Source organism: Pyrenophora tritici-repentis, chromosome 1 (genome assembly GCF_003171515.1).
Source record: "Pyrenophora tritici-repentis strain M4 chromosome 1, whole genome shotgun sequence".
Taxonomy (NCBI): Eukaryota; Fungi; Ascomycota; class Dothideomycetes; order Pleosporales; family Pleosporaceae; genus Pyrenophora; species Pyrenophora tritici-repentis.
The window spans coordinates 4592099-4617356 of NC_089390.1; the positions used below are offsets into that span (position 1 = coordinate 4592099).

General features: G+C 50.3%; 9 protein-coding genes across 9 annotated transcripts; 4 read left to right on the forward strand and 5 right to left on the reverse strand.

Annotated features, from left to right (window-relative positions):
* Positions 1-1411: 1411 nt before the first annotated feature.
* Positions 1412-3598, reverse strand: PtrM4_018090 (PckA, Phosphoenolpyruvate carboxykinase (ATP); the record flags this gene model as incomplete). Its single annotated transcript, XM_001931682.2, has 6 exons — positions 1412-1713; positions 1770-2485; positions 2541-2881; positions 3149-3349; positions 3406-3481; positions 3549-3598. 6 exons carry the CDS (start codon positions 3596-3598, stop codon positions 1412-1414), a joined length of 1686 nt encoding a protein of 561 aa, XP_001931717.1.
* Positions 3599-5151: 1553 nt separating this feature from the next.
* PtrM4_018100 (CcmA, ABC-type multidrug transport system, ATPase component) lies at positions 5152-10185 on the reverse strand (the record flags this gene model as incomplete). The annotated part of the gene is made up of 5 exons (XM_001931684.2): positions 5152-5309; positions 5361-6606; positions 6664-8786; positions 8833-9248; positions 9296-10185. The coding sequence occupies 5 exons, from the start codon at positions 10183-10185 to the stop codon at positions 5152-5154; spliced, it is 4833 nt and encodes a 1610-aa protein (XP_001931719.2).
* Positions 10186-11935: 1750 nt separating this feature from the next.
* Positions 11936-12493, reverse strand: PtrM4_018110 (uncharacterized protein; the record flags this gene model as incomplete). Its single annotated transcript, XM_001931685.2, has 1 exon — positions 11936-12493. The coding sequence occupies one exon, from the start codon at positions 12491-12493 to the stop codon at positions 11936-11938; it is 558 nt and encodes a 185-aa protein (XP_001931720.2).
* A 72-nt stretch (positions 12494-12565) lies between these two features.
* On the reverse strand, positions 12566-13891 carry PtrM4_018120 (HET domain containing protein; the record flags this gene model as incomplete). Its single annotated transcript, XM_066103309.1, has 1 exon — positions 12566-13891. The coding sequence occupies one exon, from the start codon at positions 13889-13891 to the stop codon at positions 12566-12568; it is 1326 nt and encodes a 441-aa protein (XP_065965511.1).
* A 928-nt stretch (positions 13892-14819) lies between these two features.
* PtrM4_018130 (uncharacterized protein) lies at positions 14820-15527 on the forward strand (the record flags this gene model as incomplete). Its single annotated transcript, XM_001931686.1, has 1 exon — positions 14820-15527. One exon carries the CDS (start codon positions 14820-14822, stop codon positions 15525-15527), a length of 708 nt encoding a protein of 235 aa, XP_001931721.1.
* A 553-nt stretch (positions 15528-16080) lies between these two features.
* On the forward strand, positions 16081-17646 carry PtrM4_018140 (RhaT, Permease drug-metabolite transporter (DMT) superfamily; the record flags this gene model as incomplete). Its single annotated transcript, XM_066103310.1, has 5 exons — positions 16081-16146; positions 16202-16231; positions 16335-16442; positions 16492-17361; positions 17410-17646. The coding sequence occupies 5 exons, from the start codon at positions 16081-16083 to the stop codon at positions 17644-17646; spliced, it is 1311 nt and encodes a 436-aa protein (XP_065965512.1).
* A 483-nt stretch (positions 17647-18129) lies between these two features.
* Positions 18130-21417, forward strand: PtrM4_018150 (Superfamily II helicase; the record flags this gene model as incomplete). The annotated part of the gene is made up of 6 exons (XM_066103311.1): positions 18130-18325; positions 18373-18540; positions 18587-18628; positions 18678-20581; positions 20631-21209; positions 21259-21417. 6 exons carry the CDS (start codon positions 18130-18132, stop codon positions 21415-21417), a joined length of 3048 nt encoding a protein of 1015 aa, XP_065965513.1.
* A 125-nt stretch (positions 21418-21542) lies between these two features.
* On the forward strand, positions 21543-23188 carry PtrM4_018160 (uncharacterized protein; the record flags this gene model as incomplete). Its single annotated transcript, XM_066103312.1, has 2 exons — positions 21543-21558; positions 21606-23188. The coding sequence occupies 2 exons, from the start codon at positions 21543-21545 to the stop codon at positions 23186-23188; spliced, it is 1599 nt and encodes a 532-aa protein (XP_065965514.1).
* A 253-nt stretch (positions 23189-23441) lies between these two features.
* PtrM4_018170 (GlcD, FAD-FMN-containing dehydrogenase) lies at positions 23442-25242 on the reverse strand (the record flags this gene model as incomplete). Its single annotated transcript, XM_001931689.1, has 4 exons — positions 23442-24149; positions 24217-24564; positions 24619-25005; positions 25060-25242. 4 exons carry the CDS (start codon positions 25240-25242, stop codon positions 23442-23444), a joined length of 1626 nt encoding a protein of 541 aa, XP_001931724.1.
* Between the last annotated feature and the right edge of the window lie 16 nt (positions 25243-25258).

Sequence of the window (25258 nt, forward strand, 5' to 3'; positions counted from 1 at the left end):
TAGGTAAAATACATTAATTAGATAATTTGAGCACTGCATGTCACATAATCACGTGACATACATGGGGCACAGACTATGGGTGTATTGTAGGTACTCTGTCTGCGAGAGCTAGTTAAGTAGACTTGTTGCACAAAAAACGTTGATGTTTAAGTAAGTACGTTGTGGTGTAGGTGTGTAGATGTAGTAGGGTGATGAGTGTCTGGGCATCTGTGTGGTGTGTGTATGTGTGTGTGGGGGGGATGTGTGGGATGTGATTTTGAGGGTGATGTTTACACTTTTTTTTACCCTTGCAGTCTTCTAACTCTACTATACTCCCTCAACACACCATATTTCTATCCCATCTTAGGCAACCACAGTCCTCCCCAGCCCCAACTCCTTCTGACAGACCCACCAACACCACCATCTAATCGTCGCATTTACCTCTTCCTCCACTCCGCCCTCCATGCATATCACTCTTGTAGTCTGCCTCATAATAGCCTTGTTTTGTAAACACCCCACCACACACACACGACACTTGAACGTTACTTCTTCTTAGCTTATTGCCTCTTTGTTTGTGTCTAAATTGTATCTTCTAGTTTAGTTTGGGCTGCTGGATGGGGAAAAGGAGTGCGCTGGGTAAGCGGTGAGAAAAGTGGAAAATCTGACTATATATGGTGGAGTTCTATTTGCGATTAGAGGCGGGGCGATGAGGTAGATAGGTAAAGAGATAGTAGACTTTAGGTATATCTTCTTTGAATGCGCTGTGTGAACAAGCCCAGTCATGCGTGAATAAGCACACCAACCATGGTTAGATCTACCTGTCGTCTTAGTCGAGATCACTAGCTCATGAGTAGCAAGGCAGGATGATAGATAGCCTCAGGCTGATGTACTTCAGGCAATTCCACTGAGCGTATATAGCTACCCTCAAGCCCTTACATCCACCAAATCAGCAAATCACAGGCACAAGCAAAACACAGAATTCAATCATGTAACAAGTAGAAATTTTGATATCCATCATCTCCCTCCCACCCAAACATCCAATTCCCATATCGAATATCCACCCACTTCATCTCAACCCCCACCTATGCAAATGCAAAACCCCCAACGCCACACCCATGTCGCCAAGAAAAACAAAGCACTAACATTAACCGTCCACGAGCAAAACTGTGCAAAAAGCAGCAACAGTTCGCAAATATCCGATATAATCGACTAGATAAAATAAAAGCCATGATATCATCTGCGAAAAGTGAAGTAGAGAAGAAGGAAAAAAAGGGTCGATGACGCTGCCGTCTCTCAATCTATCGGAAACCCGCAGCAAAAAGGGGATATACTCAGGAACCAAAGACGCTCACTCAGTCTGTAAAAAAAGTAAGAATAAAAACCACCAATCTCAAACTTTCCGATCAAGGAAAGTAGCAACAGCACAGTCTGTTTAGTGCTTGGGGCAGCAGCATACGTGTGGGCCACTCTCAATAACATCTTTGGTGGCTTGATCCTCGTACTTCTTGAAGTTCTCCATGAAGAGCTTGCCGAGCTTTTCGACTTCGCCCTTGAAGTCGGCGGTGCCGTTCCACGACTTTGCGGGGTTGAGCAACTCGTCGGGGACGTTGGGGCAGGTCTTGGGGACGGAGAGACCGAAAGTCTCGTAGGTTTCGTATTCGACCTTTGCGAGCTCGCCCGAATGGATGGCGTCGAGGATGGCGCGGGTGTACTTCAGCGGGCATCGCTTGCCACCTGTTGGTTGTTGTTAGCTATGGTTTGTGGCTTTGGTTTGATAGTTGAGGACTTACCAGTAGTCGCGCCAGCGCCTACCCAACCGGTGTTGAGAAGCCAGGCGTTGGCATTGTGCTCCTTGATCTTCTCCGCAAGCATCTTGGCGTAGCGCATGGGGTGAAGAGCAAGGAAGGGCTGTGCGAAGCAAGACGAGAAAGTGGCCTGGGGTTCGGTGACACCCTGCTCGGTACCGGCCATCTTGGATGTGTAACCAGAGATGAAGTGGTACATGGTCTGCTCGGGGCTAAGCTTGGAGATGGGAGGAAGAACACCACGTGCGTCGCAGGTGAGGAGGATGATGTTACTGGGGTGGTTCTCTGAGATGCAAGGAATCTTGGTGTTCTCAATGTACTCGATGGGGTAGGCGCAGCGGGTGTTCTCGGTCAAAGTGTCGTCATCGTAGTCTACCTGGCGGGTCACGGGGTCGAAGACGACGTTCTCAAGGATGGAGCCGAAGCGGATGGCACCGAAGATATCCGGCTCCTTCTCGGCAGACAGGCCAATGCACTTGGCGTAGCAGCCACCCTCGATGTTGAAGATACCAGTGTCGCTCCAGCAGTGCTCGTCGTCTCCGATCAGGGCACGCTTGGGGTCGGCAGACAAGGTAGTCTTTCCAGTTCCAGAGAGACCGAAGAATACGGTAACGTCTCCGCTCTGACCCTCGTTGGCTGAGGAGTGTAGTGTGAGGACGTTGTGCTTGACAGGCATCTCGTAGTAAAGCACGGTGAAAATTCTAAAAAAAAAAAAGTTAGCAGGACTTCACAATGAGACCAACAGGATCACTTCACCCTTTTTTCATTTCACCAGCGTATTCAGTGCCGAGGATAACCATCTCCTTGTCGGCAAAGTTGAGGGCAACCGATGTCGACGATGTCATACCACTAGTGTACCTGTTGGCAGGGAAAGCACCAGCATTGTAAATAGTGTAATCAGGCTTGAAATGCTCAAGCTCCTCCTTTGAAGGTCGGATCAACATGTTGCGCATGAAGAGGGCATGGTACGCGCGAGCGCAAACGACTCGTACGCGTATCCGGTAGCGGACATCCCAGCCAGCGAAGCCATCGACGACATAGATGCGCTTCCTAGTGTTGAGGTAGTCAATGGCACGTTCACGGTTGATGCGCCAGACCTAGATGAAGATGTTACTAAAGAGTTGTAAAGACAAAGAAGTGTGCACGTGATAGTTTTCCGCATGGAGTTGCAATCGGCAACCGTCATGCATGGGAAGATGCGGGGCAGCCGAGCCCCAGACGCGCCACGTGCAGGGATGCGAACTCGAGCCGGGATCCGCCTAGCGTGCATGACGTCTACAACCAATCTTCACAAGCAAAATTACTTGCGACGATTGGCAAGTAGGCTTGGGCATGTGCAGAAGTAAAGTGCGGAGGTTGCTTACGTCGGTTTTCATCGGCTTGTTCACTGGGCCCCACCAGACATCGTTTTTCGACGAGTCTTCCTCGACGATACGCTTATCCGAGGGCGAGCGGCCCGTCTTAGCTCCTGAGTATGCGGAGAGAGCACCCGATGCTGTGATAGCCGAGCCAGTCTCGTATACGAGCGCGTCCTCGTAAAGAGCGGCAACTGAAGGGTTGGCAATCTGAGGAAAACGTTAGGCTGGTGGTTGTTGGTTACACGTGCAAAGGGGAAACTCACGATAGCTACACGGTCATAGTCAATGTGTGCCTTGTCATGAAGTGCTTCTTCAATCTCCGTGTGTTCCACGTTCGGCCTGAAATAAAATGGTCAGTCATATCCAACTGCAGACTAATTGGTCCAAGGACGGTGAGGGCACTCACGCAACGCCAGACGGGTGGAGATTTGTCTTGTTGACAGTTTGAGTGACCATTTTGGTGAAGAGTGGAGAGATGGAGGTGGAATGGAAATTAGAACGCTGATGTTTGGACACCTGTTGACGGACAAAGTCTTGGGCCAAGGAAGTTGAGCTTGTACTTCTAACGACGGGGTTCGAGGCTCCTTTAATACCACAAGAAACCATTCTGACGACGTCGTTCACGCTCAGTGTGTAAATACTGGCCCGAGAGCTCGCTAGCGTGTGGGGAGCTGATTGGACAAAGGTGAAGGTTTGGGTAATGGGAGTCCCGGTCGGCACACGAGGGACGAAAATAATGCGGAGCTGGGCACGAGAGCTGGCTGACTTCGGGAGGAGCGCCCGGCAAGTGTGACGAGCTCCAGCTTTATGGCTGAGACCCCTAGGACCGATCCACATGGAGATTCACAGTGCTCGCCAGCAGTGCCCAAGGCGAGGATTGAGGTCACAGTGGTGTCATCGAAGACGACTTTGCTCGCTGTACCGGAGCCCTTGTGACGGCTCCAGGACAGCGTGAACCGCTACTCTAGGGCTAGCATTGGCCTGACGCGCGGGGCTGATCAACTCTACCCCACAATCACCATGGCCGGGAACGGCAACGCTCAACCGCCTTTCGTCATTGTTTTCATTGGCCTGCATTTCATTACCACCATCTCGGCTTTGTCGAATTTTCTGGCAATATTATGGCCGCGCACGCTGCTGTGCATGATATCAAGCCGCGACCCTCGTCACGAGCCTGCGCTTCGTCACGGCAATCAGAAAAACATACAGGCTTAGACGCTGCGTTGGACGTCACGTTGGCAGTCGTCCATGCACACGAGCCAACATGGTCGCATCGCGTCGCACGGCAGATGGTGGCGGCCGCGATGAGGCGGTGCAAACAGTGTTCCGATTCCAGCTCGTGTGCCGTTTGAGATCCACACACACCCCTGCACCTCTCAGCCATCTTGTTCGGCTTAGTATCGATCTCACGATGCAACAAATCATCGACCTCGGACGGATGGCACTGCTGATCGGAAAACATCATCGGAAAAGAGACGAGGCATTTGGTCCCTCATTCCACGATACGTAGCCGCCTAGCCGTGATGAGAATACCGTTACGTTTGCATGTGTCAAGTGCCGAGGGCGTCTCCGTAGCCCGTTAATCGCGCAGCTGGCCTGCACGGTACCCTCTACTTGTCGTCGCAGTAAGCATCACAATGGTGAAGTGTCAAAGCATAGCTCCCGTCTTTGCATGTGCAAGGCATGTGCAAATAGCGGTGACAGCTGGGCCGAAGAAATAATGTTAGATTCTGCACCTCGTGATACTACCTGTCAATAGCGCCATCATGCGCCAGCAACCTCAAACACGGCTGTATGTACACGTACAATCCGACCACGTCTAGACCGAGATACGGTATTTCGCGGGGAAACATGCACAAGACGGACACAAGCCCCTTGTTTCTGCACTGGGATGGGCCGTCCCAAGCCTGAACCTCCCCCCTGGGCATCCCGGCCGCGGGCAAGCCCGAGTTTTCCCGGTCCCAAATGCTCAGAACACGGCGAATGCTACCCAACCAACACACGATCCTCTACGCTGCATCGCCGCCCTGTTTACTCTTCATCTCCTTCTTTTGTTTTCGAGCTGCCGGACTGAAAAATGTTTTCATCTGCCGCAACCCGCCCAAGTAAAGCCATGTGCATACGAATACGACTGCAAAGTTGAAGAATATGTATGCCCACATAATGCCTGCCGTATTGTTAGCGTGCTGGTGCAGACATTTTCAAAAAGCAAACATACCAAAGTCGCGCCAAATGTACCGCGGAAAGACGTTGAACGATGCAGCAAACGCTTCGCCCGTCGCATACTGACAGAACCCACAGTTGCCGTCCGGCTGCGTTTCCACGTAGCCTCCGGATTGCCGTGCAAACTGACCAGCGTATGTTTGGCAACTTTGGCCCGGCGGAGGTGGGAATATCGCCAATTCCCGGCTGTCGCACCTAATGACTTGTCCTTCCACAAGCAGAGCAAGGAACCCTTCAAGCAGGTACTTGAACGGCGTCAACCAGTACATCCAGCTCTGCCAGAAACTTGGCAGACTTGCATACGGCACTACGACACCGCAGAAGGATACGATAAAGGTGAAGAATAGCGGTACAAGCAGCGATGCGAGGAGCTCATTGGGAGCGAAGGAAGCAATGGCTTGCCCAAAGCCTAGATAAAATATCTCAAAGAGCATCACAAAGAGCCACACGCTCGCCACAGTGTACGTGTCACGAGGGAAGCCCGGTGGGAAATACCAACAGCACCAGTAGATGGTTCCTGACACGATTCGATATGGCAGCTCGCTGAGGATGGTCCCCCAGACCATAGCCGTCCACGCGTAGATCTTGGCGCTGCCTTCTCGCGACTCATAGATCCCACGGACGCTGATGAAACGTGGTTGCAGTTGCTGAATCAGCGGAGGTGCAATAGTGAGAGTCATGAAGACAGAGAAGAGCCTTGACTGCATGTCGATCTGACTTTGTCCGAGGTTCCAAAAGGTAAATCCATTGAAGAGACCAGTGATGATATGCAACATGACCATACCTTGGACGTAGGGAGGATCTCGCCAGATGGCTACGAAGCTACGCTTGACAACAGTGAGCCATTGTTGGGGGTAAGGCATCGCGTATTCTCGATCATCCCGGGCCTCTTCATTCTTCGCTGCGTTGCGCCTGTTGGTGATGATCTCTTGGATCTCCTGGGTCAGCTTTCCATTTTCAGAAGACTTTTCCCAGACATCAGCCCAGTCTTTACCCTTGTAATCGGGATTGCCGGCGCCAATGACTTCAAGCATGTACTCAGCAGGGTTCGTGTTTGGTGGACACTTTTCTGCGCCGTTGTCTTGGAGGTATCCGATGAGCTTCTGAGAATCGTGACCCAAGTCGCCAAAATAGACTGTACGACCCCCAGACTTGAGGAGCAGAAGTTGGTCAAAGTGCTCGAAAAGCACAGCGCTCGGCTGATGAATAGTACAGAGGATAGCTTGTCCAGCGTCCGCGAGCTGTGACATCAATTAGCTGAGTTTCATGTGAAGTTTGCCATATTTTTAATAACGTACTTTGTGCAAAAATCGAACGATATTGAAAGCAGCACCAGAGTCGAGACCGGATGTAGGCTCATCCAAGAACATGAGTAGTTCGGGTTTGCTAGCAAGCTCAACACCAATAGTCAAACGTTTCCGCTGTTCTTGGTTCAAGCCGTTTCCAGTAGTACCAATCGCAGCTCCAGCGATATCGCGCATCTCGAGCAGATCAATAATCTTCTCGACATATTCGTACTTTTCTTCGATTGGCACCTCCTTTGGCTGCCTCAGTCGTGCTGAGAACTGTAATGCTTCCCGTACTGTAGCCGTCGACTCGTGAACGTCCATTTGCTCTGCAAAACCAGTCGAGCGTTGGAAGGAATGCGGCAGTGGCTTTCCATCCACGAGGAAATCTCCACGGACGACACCAAAGTTGATACGCTGCGCGAGAGTGTTCAACAATGTTGTCTTACCGGCACCAGAAGCGCCCATCAGAGCGGTAAGTTTGCCTGGCTTCACAAATCCCTGCACGCCGCTCAACAAAGTTCGCTCTCCTTTCTCGTATGGGATGGTGTAGGTGATGTCTTGGAATGTAAAAATGGTCTCGTTCTTCGCGACGCCCTCGACTGTCTTGTCGGACTCGTCATTGTCGCTGGATGAGTGCTTCTCGGTAACAGCCTCTTTGTTTCCAGACTCTTCATCCTTGGGCAAAGTCTTCGTCTCCATTTCTTTTTCGATTGTCTTTGGAACCTGACCGCGCTTGTAGATGGTCACAGCCCCGCCACCTTTGTTTGGCTTTTGAATCTCCATGCCGAACGCCGTGAGCGCAACGAAGAATAGAAAGAAGGCGCAGATGAGCCCAAAGTTACGCCACAAGTGCGTCCTGGAATACCCATAGGCGGCCGCAATGTAGTCCGAGCCGGCGACTGTGAGAGATCCGGGTCGGTTCCCTTGTATAGCACAGGACTGGTACTGCTCTTGCGCATTTGGGACCTGCGGTGCGATGAAAGGAGGTACACAATCAATCTCAAGATTGTAGAACTCGTTGGTAAGGAGACCTTCGAATCCGTATTGAATGGGGTTGACCCATCTCAGCCAAGAGAACCAAGGGTGCATCTTCCGAGGAGGGATCAGGTAGCCAGTGTATACTACTAATGCCTGAACAGCGACACCAGTAATCCGAGTTGCAACGTCCAGAGACCCGACCAATGACCCTATAGCCCTGAAAAAGGCATACATGGTCATTGTAATGATCCACAAGAAGAGAACAGAAATGAAAAATTGAGAGGCGGTTCGTGACAAGTTGGCCATGAAATATACCACAACGTCGAAGATGATGACCTGGATAAGCACAAGCGGCACATCGATGACGGTTTGCGCAATGGCGTAAGCTGCTGGTCGATAGAAGGAGAATGATGCGTGCTTTAGGAGAATTGGCCTGGACTCGAATGCAGCTGTGAGTTCTGCGAGTGCGAGGAGAGCGTTGAACAATAACATGAAGAATATCACACCTCCACGGGGAAACACACCCTGGGCGTTGTTTGGGAGGTTGTAGAAAAGGGATCCGACAATGAGAGCCTGGAAGAAAATGCCACCCCACTTGCCAACCAGGGACTGCGGATCGCCAACCATTACGAGGAACTGGCGCTTTGTACATGCCATGACTTGCTCCGGGAATGATATAGTGAAGTTCTTTTTCTTGGTAGCTTTGGTGCGTGCCTCGTGACGTTGTTCAGCCTGACGTTTGGTTTCCTTCTCAAACTCTTCGATATCCGCAAAGTTGTTATTAGCTTGTTCGCTATTGGCGAAGGCTTCTCCAAAGGCTGCACCTGTGCGTGGGATACGATCCTCCCACCCTTCCTTGACTTGTCTTTCGTGTTCATCTGTGACAGATGTCAGGAAGTCACTGGTAGTCCAGCGGTCAGGTTTGACAAAGCCGAGACTCTTGAAGTAGTCGGCAGCTTTCTCGGTGGGTCCGAAGTAGCAGCATCGTCCCTCGTGGATCAGAAGGACTTTGTCAAAGAGATCATACAAAGACTCTCCAGCCTGATACAAAGCGATTGCACACGAGATCTGAGCCATGTTGGTTAGAGACCGCAAGCTCTGGACGTATTCTAGAGCGGTACTAGCGTCGAGACCCCGTGTAGAATTGTCCCAGCCTATTTTTGTTAGCCATAGTATTGCGGATGAGCTTTTCGTACTTACTCTGAACTGAAGCTTTGGTTATCATGGCCTCTGCGATCGAAACACGCTTCTTTTCACCGCCAGATACACCGCGGATGAGCTCATTTCCGACCTTCGTGCCAAGTGTGTGCTCGATCCAGAAAAGCTTGGTTACTACGCGTAGGAACTCATTGACGTAATCATTTCGAGACTCGCCCTCCTTTCTTGACTCTTTACCTGGGGTTCTTGTCTTCAAAGCAAACTTCAGTGTGTCTTTGACTTTCAGTGTCGCATAGTGTAGATCATCCTCCGGGTTGTAGAGCACCTCGCTTCGGTACTTCTTGGCCATCTCGTCCGCATCGGTGCCCCCGTAAGAGACCTTGCCCGTGATCTCCTCGAAGCCGTATCGCTGATTGCCGATCATTTTGAGGAAAGTCGAACATCCAGAACCCGGGCGCCTGTGGGAATTAGCATGTGTGAAAACAGGTTGGATTGATTAACATACCCAAGAACAAGTACCATTTCTCCAGGTCGTATGCAACCAGAGAAGTCATCTAGGATGGTGCGTACTGGAGGCTTGCCAGCAGCCTGGCGCGGTCCTTTGGTGAGGAGGTTCTTGGTAAATCTGACCGGATCCAGGAACAATGCGCCAACACTTGGCTGCAATGCTGCACCGAGACCCATACCCTTGACCGTCAGGTGCTTGAAGATCACACCTTGATGTCTGGTTTTCTCCTCTTCTGATGCCTCCTGTCTCGTACGCCCAAACATCTTCGACATGAGGTTGTTGATTTCATCCTCCTCATCGGGACTGTGTCCTGTCGCACCAGTGTTGGTCTTGCTCAAGCCATTGCTCTGGCTCGTTCTACGTCTAGACAACGCACGAAACAAGTCCTCTTCCGTCATAAGTCTCGAGTTCTTTGAGTTGAAGCTTGGTCTTGTCGCAGTTCCGCTCTTCTTAGTCGCTGTTGGCTCTCCTTCAAGCTCAGAGTCAGATGTGTCATGTTCCAGTTCCACCTGCTGCTCGACAGGCCCTCCTGACGTCTCATAGATATAGCCGTTACTGCGAGTACGCTCGGTCGTAACACCACCCTGAGTGACTCTGTCTTGCAACTGGTGTCCGTTGGTGATATTCCGCGATGTCTGCGCGTCCGTTGACGCTACCGCAGTGGAGTTGCTTGACGCTGAAGATAAACCCGCATCACCTGCACTGTAGTAATTCTGGCTGACGGTATGGTGTGCACTAGTCCCATTGTGTGGGTATGAAGCGGCAGGATCATTATGTGTTTGTTGTTGTGATCCGATATATGACTGTTGGCGACTAGGGTCTGCAGGCGTCTCTATCCACCCCCCAGGAAGATGAGATAGACCGGGAGTTGCATCGTTTGAAGCCATTACGATGACTTCCGAGGCCTACAACGGACCAGTTGGCGGCAGTCAAGCACCCAGGCAGTAACCACTAGGGAGAAAGCCGCTACCACGAAGATCGACGATTAACAAAGATAACTAAAAGAGGCCGTTTGCAGAAGAAATGTGCGACCGGTGCAGCCTTTGTAGGGGATCGAAAAAACGGTATCAGTCGTGCGCTGAGAATATGAACTAGAGCGCAAGCCTGCGCGAAAAAATTGACTGTTGCTGCCATGCTTTGCGACGCATCGATAGTTGATAGTGCAGTGTTTGAATGGTGATGTCATGTTAACGTGAGTGAGGTCGGTTGTCGGACCTTAGCCTCGCGTCGGGGGCTGTCAAGGCCGAGACAGTAACCGCGATCGATCCACGATTTTGTCGTATTTATCGTATTTCAGCCTTGCATCCAATTGATCTGCTGCCGCTGGTGGAGACGCTAGATGTCCGCGGGGAACTGAGAACACTGCTAGGTTGAGCACGGGGAAAGCTCCCAAGCTTCAAAAGCAATGTTTGCGCCGGGGCTTTAACTCAACCTGTTTCCCTTGAGCCTTCATTTCTTCCCATAGGCGCAAATGCGCGAAAGGAAAGAATTATGTTGAGGTTAAGGAACATGCAATTCTTGAGAATCCGATCTATCGTTGCGTCAGCGGACAGCGCCAAGCGATGCTTGTCCTTGCAGCCACTTGGCATCCCTTGCCGCGGCTTCGCTTTCCAGTATGTTCCTCGCTTTCGCCAATCTTTCCGATGTGATAGTGTGTGCCTGAAATCTGCTTCCAGGGTATAGAGATCGTTCATGACATGGGTTTTGCAAAGCAGCATGGTCATCCGATGCGGGTGAAGCAATCATGCCAGCGCATGCCCCTACTCAACAACTTTGCCTACCGAAATTCCTTCTTTCAGCAGGATCAAATGGCACAGAATTTGACAAATTCCCATCATAGAATATTCTCGATAGGCCTGCTATATTGAATCAGTGGTTAATCCCGTTGTATCCATATGTCACGTGACCAGCATACGCCGATGCGGCGCAGTCACAGGCAACCAGCGTGTCTGTCAGCGTACGTCAGCGGCACAGGTTGTCACCCAAGACACCTTTCAGAAATATGAAGAGTCGAACAACAATACACCCATCACCATCGTGCTCAGTGAAAGCTTTGCCCTTTTGGCCGCAAGTACCTTTGCTTCCTGAGATTTCCCAACCGAAAAGGAGATATCAATCCGCCATGGCGCAATGCGGCGGGACTTACAATACTCCATCACAATCCGAGCACCCATCTTCCGTCTGTAAGCACACAGGGACGAGGATCCCCACATCTCCGCCTTTGACAAAACAACCTAGTATACTCCGCTTCTTCACTATCGCCGTGAATGGTAAACTTATTTTCCTTGTAGTTTCAGACGACGAATCCCAACCCTCCCAAACCTCGCTTAGAAAGTCGAATGTGGAAAACAAAGATGACTCCGAGTGGGCCATCATAGAAAAGCCAGTTGTGGATACAAACGAGGATGAAGATCATACTGCGGCTAGTGGCATATCTAGTCAATTCAAATTGGACCTGGGGTGGGGGGCCTGGAGGACGACCGTATTCAGGTGGGACATCAACATACACAAACATTAATTCCGATGGATTTGATAGCGTATACAATATCAAAGAGAAAGATTTGTTGCGTTTATCGAATGTGTGGCTGGAGCAGTGGTGAAGTCGTGCATGTATTGCCGAGGATAGAAATTGTGCAATCAATGAAGATGTATCTGAACCACATTCTCTTTCCAGTCGGATGGAGCGTCTTCTCCATCCATTATGCCATGCACATATGTGTATCCCACAAGCGTGTAGTGATTACTGGGTGTATCTTCTATAGCTCGAATGCAAAACGGTACGTGGCCCCCACAAAGTATGGCAATATGATCCCCAGGTAGTGTGTTTGGCGGACCCAACCCAAGGTAGCCATCAGTAGTGAAGAAAAGCCTACGAAGAGTTGTCGATACGAGAAAAGACTGACAGAAGAGTGCAACTTTATTGTCAATTCCATTTTCAAAGTGAATGATGTCGTTCCAGACGCTGCCAGGCAGCTGAATGAGGAGCAATTTCCAAAAGTCGCCCGCCAGACTCGTGATGGAAGTGTCGCCGAATCGCCGGAAGACCTTGGACATACCACCAATAGTGCTGAGTTGGTTTGCGTCGGTGGTCGATGTGGGACCGTCCCACTCCCAACTATCGTTGATGACTGTTCTCCAAAACGCCTCTTTCCAAGCCGGCTCTGTGCCATACCGAATGTTCTCAGGCCTGGCCATTTTGAACCATGCTTCCGCGACCGCGGAAATGCTTTCCCAACTATGGTCTGCTTCAGTCATTATCGATCCCACCTAAGAGACTCTGTGAATCGGCTCAAAACTATCCGCTCTCAGGATTTTGCCTGTTCTCGCGACGTTCGCCACGGTACTTCCTGCCGCAGAGAACAATGAGGATCGTGTAGCTCTAGCACCCTCTGCCAGATTGAGATGTCGGGATCGTCCTCGGGCAGTCACCCAGGAAGGTAAATCGGGTATCCCAGACGGGGTTGTGCCCATCAGAATCTGCAGTGAAAGTGTCCTCTGGATATGGTGGAAGATGGCTTGTGCAAAGACTTCTTTCGGAGGAAGATTGTAATCAGGGATTAATGCGGGTATCCCGCGCCAATCTGTGACCAGTCCAAGAAGACCATATATTTTGTCACGGACATCGGTCGCATCTCGTAGTGCGGTAAGACTCATGAGTTGTTTCAAGGAGAGACTTCGGCCTTGTGCCCGAGTAGATCGCAGCAACTCCACATCGTCATACACGAGTCTTTGTAGATTAGTGAGGATCCGTTCTTCTCTTGGATGTCGGGTGTTGAGTAAGTCCTGGCAACACGAGCTGTGGTGAACTATTGACTCACTACTTGCATTTGCGAGCATACTCCATGGGGCTGTCATGTTATGGTATGCAACAGTGGCTTTGCGAGCGAGCACGGTCTCTTGTACAACCCACGTCCGTGTCCACCAAGGGTTGGATGCCAAAGTACTCATCGCACGAAGAGTCGACTGCCAATTATTTCGGGCGTTCAATTTGCCTTTATCAACGCTGAAGAATAGTATCTCGTGGAGATGCTTTCCTATGGAACGCAACTTGAGGTATACAAAAAGTCCTAAAACATCTTCTGTATCTTCGTCCTCTTCGTCCTCTTCCGTCTCTGTAGAATGACTTTCCTCGAAATACGCATTGACCAGTTCCATATCAGTGTTATTTTCTGTCCATTGGTACGTCTGAAGCTGCTCCTTGAGAGCACCCCATTGACCGCTGTAGCCTAGGCATATTACGACTTCTTCGGCACGACTGTAGATTTCCCCCATGAATCTCACTTGCTGAGACCTTTCATCAGGGTCTGACTGGTTGATACACACAGCGTCGGCCCATAGTACGAGTTTGCTTTCTGGAGTACGCAATCTTCGTAATGCGGTATACAGACTCAGTGTCAAAGAGGGTGCTTCACCATCAACGGTAATCGACAATATCTGACTGGCATCGCCCCAAACATATGAGAGAGCTTTATAGTTGGGATAGTCGTCAAATGATACAGTTTCCAGGTAGGCGTTAATGCCGTCGTCCCAGAGACCAAGGTGTAGATGAAGAAGTCGGATCTCTCGACGTAGGACGTTGAGCTGGGAGTACATATTGATGAACAGGCTGTGTTTGCTCCCAATTTGGAAACTGTGGAACAGAGACCACCCTCGATCGGCTGTGTAAACGGGAAGCCCTTGTACAGGTGCGGCTGAGCTGCCGCCTGTTTAGCGCGCCAATGGTTGTGGACTAGTCTGCAACCTCATTGGCCATGAGCGCCCCACGGTTGATATCGCAGGCCTCATTGGGACTGTGCCTCAGCTGTTGCCTGTGCCAATACACATCATACAGGTAGCACACATTGTTGCTTGGATCTACCATGATCCATTCATTTCCACAGTTCAGCAACGCTAATAGTCATCATTGCCCATTGCAAGTCCTTCGCATCGCACAGTGGCCCGACTTGACACGCATCCCCTCCACGAAACCGAGAAAACGGTTTACTTTTCACGACTCTGGCGATGGCCTTTCAGTATCAACGCCCTTCCTTTCCAACTTAATCAACGGGTTTTCTCTCGGCCGCAGGGTTGGAAGGTTTCTTTTGGGTTTTGGTTGAAATATACGATCGACCAACCGGGGTTACCACCTGCCCTCAACCGGGTATGTCGCACCCCAAGAATATCTGTACAAAAACTTACTCCTGAAGTGTGACGGAGACTATGTCTATAAACCTCTTGAACGACCATCCAAGCAGATTCGACTCCTCAAACTTCATTCCGGGAGGCCCGGAGACGCATTGACAGCCAACCTAATTGCCGTCGATCTGGAGAGTGGAACACAATACGAAGCACTGTTCTATGTATGGGGCAGCCTCGACGAAGACTACACGCTGGAAATTGAGAACCGGTTATTACGGATCAGAAGAACTTATTCCATACTTTCGCCACCTTCAGATCTTCTGAGATCGATAAGTTCATATGGGCCGATGCAATCTGTATCAACCAGGAGGATATGCCAGAGAGACTGAAGCAAGTTGACATAATGGGTGATATCTATAGTAGCGCGGCCAAAGTCGTCGTGTACCTGGGGCAGCCCACCGAGCAGACCGAAGCAGGCATGTCAAACTTGCAATCTATCATGCAAGACTCCGACCACGCACCATCTTGGTCGACTGTTCCCTTGGCGCAGCTCGAAGAAAGTATCAAGGACATTATCTGCCGCGAGTGGTTCGAAGGCATGTGGACTGTCCAAGAAGCTGCATTGGCAAGAAGTACTACGCTGCAGTGCGGCCACTACAAATTATATTGGCGCGGCAATTTGCGTACTGTGAGGGCGATGGTCTTCCGAATCAAAACCGCGGCGATATCTCCATACTACACCCTAAGCAGCGGACGCCGCAGCACGCTCGATTGGTCCCCGCTTCTCGATATACTCGAAACACAGTTAAGACAAGCTTCAAGAAGAGAGGGTAAAGCCTTACAGCGAACTACTCTCGATCTTGCGTTCGACTTTCGTGACCGGATTACCACCGTTCCCCAAGATAGGTATCTTGCGATCTTGGCAGTGATTGAGAATGATGATGGAGCCCGACTGAAGTTTCGGCCAGACTATACTCTTCCGCTCGAAGAGATCTATCATCAGTTCGTGGTTGAAATCCAGAGTATCAACGGTATCGGAGATGTTGCGCTGAACAATGAATTATTCTTCGATTTACGAGCCGCTGGCAAATGTCGTGAAGATAAGTTATAGAAGTATTACCAGTATCGACATAGTTTCAGGTTATGATAATTCCAAGTATCAAGCAAACCGAAACTCGGACTTCCCAATTGTGGTGGTATCGTTGCCAGTAGCCGAACTTCTGTATACTCCATCTTCTGTCAGTTCAATAATAACCTATCGAAATGACGCGTTAGTATTACAGCTCATGGGCTGGGTGAGAGCTATCATCCGACGACACGTTCGAAACGGATGCTGTCTTCGAGTGCAGAGGCCCGAAAGTAACGGACTTCTAAGACTTGTAGTACTTAGTTGAGCACCCCGGGCGAAGCTATTGACGAAGTGAGATGTATGAGTTTTGAGAGGTTGACGCGGCGCCGAGCCATGATCAGCGCTAAGCATCCTTGTAATTAGTAACTACCTGCGTGCCTCGGGCCGCCAGGGCTGGTGCAGGACATTGAAGTTGCCCACATTGCGAGATGCCGTCAGCGACGCTCACTCAACTTTCCATATTCCAACCCTTCTCTTGTCGGGTTTTTGTGTCCGGGTTATACGAACAGCGCAGAGACGCGAATTTACAGGCACCATGGTTGTGAGGTCTGCTTCCGGGACACTGGGCGGGATCCCAATGAAGCATCTTTCTCTGGTAACGGTATGCGCACGCTTGTAAATATTGCTCCTATGCAAACAAGCTAATCATTACATAGCTTACGTTTCAAAACTCGGCCCTTATCCTGGTACGATTGCCCCATATGACGAACCACAGCCGCGGCGCAGCGCAACCACAACACTACTCTAGAGACGCCGTGCTGAGAGGATCAATGGCTGACGCGACATCAGATTATGCATTATTCGAGGATAATGCCTCAGACTGGCGGCCAAAGATATCACACAAGCACGAGCGTGTTTCTGAACGAAGTTATAAAATTGGCAATAAGCTTGACCATGGTACAAGACTCGCGAAGGAAAGCTTCTGGGCCATGCTTACATTACACAGGCACTATTCGAGATGTCTAAAACCCTACCTTCGAATACCACCGTTGCGACCTTGTTCCATACTATGACGACTGCCATTTTTACAAACGAAAGCTGGAAGCTAGCGATACCGGCTGTCCTATACACGATTCAGAACACCCTTCAATACCTCGCAGTCAGCAACCTCGATGCGGCGACTTTTCAGGTCACATATCAGCTCAAAATCCTGACGACTGCCATATTTAGTGTGTTGATGCTCGGAAGGACACTGTCAGCGCGTAAATGGCTTTCATTGCTGCTGCTCATCGTCGGTGTATCCATCATACAAGTACCGCAAGCCATTTCCGATCCCCTACCACAGGGTGCGGTTTCAGAGCCTTGGATAAAGGCATTAGAGCCATTAAACGACCTTGGTAACAACGTTGCTGCGCGGATGGTAAAGCGGTCAGGGTCATATGAAGGCATACATGAGGATCGCGCCGCGCAGGTGCCCCACATGAACCGTAATGTTGGTCTCATGGCTGTTCTGGTTGCATGCGCGCTATCAGGCTTGGCTGGTGTAAGCTTTGAAAAGATCTTGAAGGACTCCAGCGGTTCCAAAACTACAACGCTGTGGGTGCGCAACTGTCAGCTTTCCTTCTGGTCGCTCTTTCCATCGCTATTCCTTGGCGTAATATGGAAGGACGGCGAGATCATCTCCAAGACGGGCTTCTTCGTTGGGTACAACTGGGTTGTGTGGTTAGCCATTGGCTTCCAAGCTGCAGGCGGAGTCATTGTTGCACTGGTTATAAACTATGCGGATAATATTGCGAAGAATTTCGCAACTTCCATCTCAATCCTCATCAGTTGCATTGCTAGTGTATACTTCTTTGACTTCAAGGTGACGAGATCGGTAAGTATACATGAGCCTGGCAGAGTTCGCGACGCTAACGAAGCACAGTTCTTCTTAGGTACCTGCGTTGTACTGTTTGCAACTTATCTCTACACTAAGCCTGAGAGAGGCTCGCAAACTTCGACGGCTCGGATTGCCGACTTTGAGAAGACGACTGTAGATCGCTCCTACGATGATCAACTGCTAGATAGTAGACCGAAGAGCCCCACACGGTTCCATAGAACGTCCGCATCTACATCGGAATCCCCGTCGATAGAACGGCATTCCCATAAACGCGACGCCTGAGCTTTTAGAAATACAAAGCTTACGCGAAAGCTGGAGCTCGAAATCCTGGCTGAGTGCGTGCTGCAAACTTCTGCTGCTAACATGTGAGAGTGACTTTCGGTAGTCGCTTCTAGCTTACATCGGATTAAAGGCTCTATATGTCGCTATACATGTAGACGGCCCCCTGCTTTGCACATGACCCAGGTAGCACACCGGGCGATAGCACGTGAAGAGAAATTGACGCATGTGTAACACTACTGGGTTGAAACGTTCCCCGAAGATATACGATACCCCTCATAGTAGCAGTTTGCCATGAGTGGAGGTGGCGTTCTGGAGGTTCGTCACGACAGGTCAGGCCGCGCTTTCCTCCATCGTTCCTTCTCGTTCTGTCCCAACGTCACTCTCTCAGCACGCCATCTTCGACCTCAATTCAGGGAGACTTTCTTTCATCTATCGTCATATCACCATCTATCACACATGTGATCTAGTCTGCATGTAGCCGTTATGGTAGACCAGCATCATCTCCCGGACGCTTCGCGTCGTGCGTCGCGCTACGATATCCTTCAGCCCCAGTTCAAGCAGCCGGCAAGGCCGGTCGCCCAACGAGACCGATATCGTGCAACCCAGTACTGTAACCCCATATACGATGTAGTTGAAAATGACAATGCATCCGATAAAGGTCTGCAGCTCGACTCTTTCGGTACGTGGTTGCCGTACTGCCTTTAGAGTAACTCTAATGTCGAAAAGATGAGAGATTACTACAAGAACCGTATCCCGATCGCCAGCAGCAAGCCATGCAAGGCCGAGCGAGGTTGTCCCTTGCCCCAGCTCAGTCCACATTTTTCAACCATGCGGCACCTACTCAGTCACAAACCTCATACTCTGCTCGTGAGAACGACATGTACCATGATCCTGGTAAGATTTACCACTGGCACCGAATACGCAACTACTGACAAACAAGTCGAGTACCGGCCTGCTGAGCAAGCTATGCGTACTCAATTGGGTGAGCTCAAGTCTCAGAGTGAAAGTTCGACATACTGATGATGCGTCAGGCCGCTTTGCCTACAATCCCACGCAGACCCAGCATTCAAGCTCCGACGTGCTAGTTGCCCCATCATCTAGTCCTGCTTTCAAAGCTAGCCAACGCCATGTTGAAAAACAACAAGAACAGCACATGCGTTCTTATCAGCAGGTCACACCTTTCAAGCCCCTACGAGATGACCCTCAGTCACAAATACCTTCTATAAATCAGATGGAAGATACTACCCACCCATATGGCCAACAGACACGTTCAAGGCCAGAGCGCAATTCAACAAGCCTGACTAATCTTCCCATGTGTCAAGATATCCGTTTACTCCCCGTCATAACTCTACCCGATCGGCTGCGAACAGTTTTCCCTTATCCAACGTTCAATGCCGTCCAGTCAAAATGCTTCGAGAGGATGTTCCAAACTGACGACAACTTTGTGCTTGCTTCTCCCACTGGAAGTGGCAAGACCGTCATCTTGGAGCTTGCTATATGTCGGGCAATCGCTACGAATGCGACCAATCAATACAAGGTGGTCTACCAAGCGCCGACTAAGGCTCTGTGTGCTGAGCGACAGCGCGATTGGGAAGCCAAGTTTACAAAGCTCGGTCTTAAATGTGCCGAGCTTACTGGTGATACAGACGTTTCCGACCTCCAAAGCGTGCAGAGCGCCAACATCATCATCACCACACCCGAAAAGTGGGATAGCATGACTAGGAAATGGAAAGATCACGAGAAGCTGATGAGGCTCATCAAGGTGTTTCTCATTGACGAAGTCCACATACTGAGGGAGGACCGCGGCGCTACGCTTGAGGCGGTTGTATCACGAATGAAGTCCATTGGCACGAATGTCCGCTTTGTAGCCTTATCTGCGACTGTGCCCAATTTCCAGGATATCGCAGCCTGGCTGGGTAAAAATTCGTTGGAGCCTGATATACCGGCCGCGAATGAGAGTTTCAGTGAGGAGTTTCGGCCAGTAAAACTGAAGAAGCACGTTTGTGGATATGCTTATACTGGTATCAACGACTTTGGTTTTGAAAAAGTTCTTGATGGCAAACTTCCCGAAGTCATTGCTACTTATTCCGAGCGGAAGCCTATTATGGTCTTTTGTGCGACCAGAGCTTCCACAATCAACACAGCCACGCTGATTGCGAACTGGTGGGCCTCAAAAGCCGGCCAAGGCCGATTCTGGAACCGCCCCTCCAAGACACTGCCGCTACACAACAAGGAACTTCGGGACACTGTCGCTTCCGGTGTCGCATTTCATCACGCTGGACTTGACCTGGATGACCGAATGCAAGTTGAGAGGGGTTTCATTGCGGGTGAGATCAACGTCATTTGCTGCACCTCTACCCTTGCGGTTGGGGTAAACTTACCCTGTCACCTCGTCATCATCAAGAACACGATGGTTTGGGGAGGAGGAAGACTCCAAGAATACTCTGATCTAGAGATGATGCAGATGCTTGGCCGCGCAGGCCGACCTCAATTCGATGACACAGCCGTGGCAGTGATCATGACCCGCCAAACGAAAGCTCGCCGTTATGACATGTTAGTCACTGGCCAGCAACTCATAGAGAGTAAGCTTCATCTCAACTTGGTAGATCACTTGAATGCCGAGATCGGTCTGGGAACGATTCAAGACCCATTGTCGGCGAGAAAATGGCTTAGAGGAACATTCCTTTTCGTTCGACTCCAGAAAAATCCCGGATATTACAAGCTGGAAGGCGCTAGAAGTGGACAGAGTATTGAGGAGCAGGTGGACGACATTTGTTCCCGTGACATCACGCTTCTACAGGAGATCAATCTCGTTTCTGGCCAGGAGGACTTCAAATGTACGGAATTTGGCCATGCTATGGCACGATACTACGTTCATTACGAGACCATGAAAATATTCATGGGACTTCATTCTAGATGTTCTCTTTCTGAGATTGTACGTTTATTTCCTCCGCTTTCATGCTTTGCTGACACCTACCCCTCAGCTCTCAGCCATTGCCCAAGCCACCGAATACTCCAGTATACGATTTCGTCAAGGCGAAAAAGCCCTGTACAAACTCCTCAACAAGTCTCCTTCCATTCGCTGGCCTATTCCTGTCAATCTGGATTTGCCAGCCCAAAAAGTGTCGTTGATCGTGCAATCTGTTCTCGGCTCCGCTGATATCTCTTTCGACGGCGAGATGAGCAAACACAAGGCACAGTATACGATGGAAGTGATGGTGGTCTTTAAAACTCTCGGAAGTCTCATCCGTTGCATCATCGACTGCCAGATTGCCCTCGGAGACTCTGTAAGCATCCACAATGCTCTAATGCTTGAGCGCAGCATAGGGGCAAGAGCTTGGGACGACAGCCCACTACAAATGAAGCAGGTACATACCATTGGCGTGGTAGCAGTCAGGAAGCTTGTCAACGCTGGTATAAAATGCATAGAGGATCTCGAAGATTGCGAAGCTCATCGTATTGAAGCTCTTCTTGGCAAAAATCCGCCCTATGGTCTCAAGGTGCTTGAGAACGTCCGCACGTTTCCAAAGCTCCGCGTTTCCCTCCATGCGCGACCATCAACTGTAACTGAACATATTTTTATGACGTAAATATATACTGACAGATAGCAAGACGGCCCCGACTCCCAGGGGAGTCAAAATTGAGATTCGAGCGGACATTGGCTTCATCAACGAGCAACCACCCCAACGCTTCAACTCCAAGCTTATATACGTTTGTCTGTTACTAGAGACTTCCGATGGCCGCAAGATACACTTCGCTCGAATCAGGTAAGCGGTCACCTCTTTTGACTGTTCGATCGCTAAGAGATATACAGCGCATCGAAGCTAGATTCCGGCCAGAGCGTCGCAATACCAGCTCTTCTAGTAAGTCCGGATCAGTCCGTCAACTGTTATGTCATGTGCGATAGCATCGGTATGCATGATCTGTTCTATTCTAAGATAACAGCTAACATCACTTAGCCGGCAGTATGCGTGTTGCGACTGTGAAACCTCGAGTCAACCCATCCATGTTTCCGAAACCAGGATCTCTTGATCCAGACACGACAACGCATCAGTCTAACATGTCCAAGCGCCGCATCGATACCACACAAGCAATGCGAAAACCATCGGTTACCAGCGAAGATTTTGGTGATGACGATCTTGACGATGAAACGCTCGTGAAAGCTGCTGCTAATGATCTCGACTTTGACCACATTGAAAACTACGCGAATCCTTTCGACGCCATGACCCGGAAGAACACTGCAACGAATAAGCAACACAAGAATACTCAGGGTGGGAAGGGCTTGCTGAGGTCTGTTGAAGCAGACGGCGAGGACAATGAGCAAGAGCCTGTGCAGCTCGCCAACGGAAAGTGGGCCTGCAATCACGCATGCAAAGACAAGGGAACCTGTAAGCACTTCTGTTGCAAGAATGGTATGGAAAAACCACCGAAAAAGAAGTCAGTCACCAAACGAGTGCCATCAGGTGAGACACGACTTCAACCACAACAGAAAACACTGCTTTCGAAAGGCAAAGAAAGGCAGACAAAACTCCAAATTACCACTTCCAAACGAAAGATTTCCTCGCCGATTGAGGAACTCGATCTTACACAGCAAGAGAAGAAGAAGAAGACCGACTACGAAAAAAATGGACCAAGAGAATACCGCGATCTGCATCAATTGCATAAGACGATCCAAGGGAATGACCTCCCTTCTTCCCTTCATTCCGTCATGCATAAGAAACCCGCCTATTGTTACTCCGTTGGAGGTGAGCACAATCTCGCCTTCATGAATGATACGACAACGGGGCGACTTCACACTCCTAGTGACTACGGAAGCATCCAGTTCGAAGACTCGCCTCCTCATCCTGGGCCCTCTCATCATTTGCTTGTGCAGCAAGACTCTGACCAACTAGGTGGTGAAACAGCGCAGAGCGATTACTTGGGCTATGAGGCTGCAGTATCAGTCGTTTCTCGTGGATCTGACACGTATGGCGATGACGACTCCCTCCTTGGTGACGCTATGATCGGACTAGTGGACTCTCATACCCTGCAGGGAGCGGAACAGAACGACGTGGATCAATCTCAAGAGGAAGCTCCGAACTATGCCGATGAGGTGGAACACGACGAATACGGTGCTGGCTTATATGACGACTTCACAGAGTACGGAAAGGATCTCTACAATAGCCCTCAGGGAGTGCGATATGTCGCGGAAAATGCCCCGCCGACCCGTACTTTCACAAGAAAATTACCGTCGCTTTTCGTAAACAGTATGAGCACTTCCGCAACCGCACACGAAAACTCTGAGCCAGCGGACACCATGTACCAGGACCCGGAGCTGAGCGACCTGGCCCCACAAAAGGCTGTACCGTCACCTTCGCAAGTGAGCCTGGACAACCACCTGGCGCTTTTCGAAGAAGAGGATATAGATGACCTTGACATGGTAGCGTGTGAGCCGAAAGAAGATGTTCCGGCCAAGGACACGACTGTTCCTGAGGCATTCGGCGATCTTGAGCCGTGGCTGTTCCAGGAGTTTGGCGACATTGTGGAGCTGATCGAGGAATGATCGGGCTGGTATGCACCCCATCTATTATGATATGGTACGATGGTAAGGCGGTAATGAAGGGTGGCATGTAGAGAGAATGTGTGTGTACGGTAGTAATGTTATACTCGATTCACCATAAAAATATAGCTAGGCATATCCTGGACAGGCTTACATTTTTCTCTACTTCCCCTATTCGACATCATCACCTCTCCATGGGTTGTTACTTCATTTATAAAGTGCTATTACATGTATCTTATCAGGCATCCCCACTCAACTACGACGACGCACCCGGTGAGTTCTGATCAGGAGCCCCCTTCACCAACTTAAACCCACCCGGCTGAAGATACTGAAACACCAATCTGGGATCATACTTCCTCGCCACCTGCATCAACCTCTCCCTATTCCTCCCCCCATAACTCCCCACCGGATCCTGAAACTCAGACGCATAATTCAAATACACAAACTCATTATCTAGCCCCCTCCTCCCTGCCTCCACCTTCACAAGCCGAATAATCTCCGCAATCACCGCCTGAAACTTCGATTCGTCATCCTTGTTATTCCACGCAGCGTTGAAATTAAGGATAAAATACGGGCCACCTGCTGGATCTATACCAAGTGCGTTTCCCCCATTCTTCTGCATGGTTTTTGCGGCGCTGACGGTGATGGGCTGGATGGCCATTATGAGGAGGATTTTCTCCACGTCGGCGACGGTGGCGTCCTGGGCGTAGAAGGTGGAGATGGTGAAATCGAGGAGCTGGCGGTCCATTTTAAGGCTGATGCCCCACCAGGTTTCGTAGGCGCCCGGGGCGGGGGCGCCTTGGTTGAGGAGGTCGGCCATGCCGGACATGGGGCGCAGGCCGGTGGTGTCGTCTATGGAGGGGATGGTGGTCCAGTCGCTGAAGACTGTGGCGTTGGCGATTGGTTTGGCGTAGTGCAGGTTTGCGAAACCTACTTTTCCGATGCCAGGGGCGGTGGCGAAGGTCTGCGTGGTAATTAGTTGGTGAATCGCAGAGTTTGAAATTAGTGGGTTTGTTGGGTAGAGTACGCACGAAGATTTGTGCGGCGTCTTCATCTTTGACTGATCCGGAGACGGTGAACTTGTAGATTGCATCCATTGCAGCTGGGAATGCGTCCTCGAGATAGACTCGTTGACCTCCCCACATCTGACCCAGAGGAAAAGCCATGAGCTTGAAATTTGTGACAATTCCAAAGTTGTTGCCTCCGCCTCTTAGCGCCCAGAAGAGATCCGGGTAGGAGGTTGAGCTGACTTCAATGGGGATTCCTGACGCAGTGACAAGTTCAAAACTTGCTACGTTGTCGCAGGCCCAGCCACGTTTGCTCGCAAAGTGGGATATGCCTCCGCCGAGAATCAACCCAGGTACACCTACAGGTGCCATCTTGATCAAACATTAGCGGAAGGAAATCAAATTCTACAAAGGTCTTGAACTTACCCGACCTCCCGAGACGCTCAGTCCGTCCTTCTCGATAGCGTGGTAAACGTCTATCCAGCGAAGTCCAGGCCCGATATCGACTGTTTGCTTATCCGAAGCGACCACGGCCTGCTTGAAGTTTTCCATAGAAATGGTGATCCCATCTTCGATGCTAGATGCGCCAGCCCATGCTGCGTGTCCGCCACCTTTGACAGCAAATGGACATTGATACACTCGCGATAATAGTACGACCGTTGAGACGTCTAGGGTTTCGGTGGGCTTGAAAACACAGGCAGGGCGCAGCGAGCCTTGCTGGGCAGACCAGTATGCTCCCGTGAAGTTGGCATATGATGCTGCCCCTTCAGATAGGACTTTTTCGGTGCCGAAAAGTATGGTCAAGGCGCTACACTATCATGGTGTTAGATCCGGCAACACCTTTGCATACCTCAGACATGAACTTACGGCAAGTGAGCATTGTGCAGAAACGGAGCGTTTGTTGAGTTCTGGTAGTGCTGAGACGTCAACACCGATATTTTCAAGAGCCGCTGTAGCGTTGAAGTCTTCGGGCTCGAAGGTGCCACTGCCGGTTTGGGCAGTTACTCCCGCAGCAAAAGCTGCCACTGGAGCGAGCTGTGCGAACCTCATTATCGGAACTTTTCAG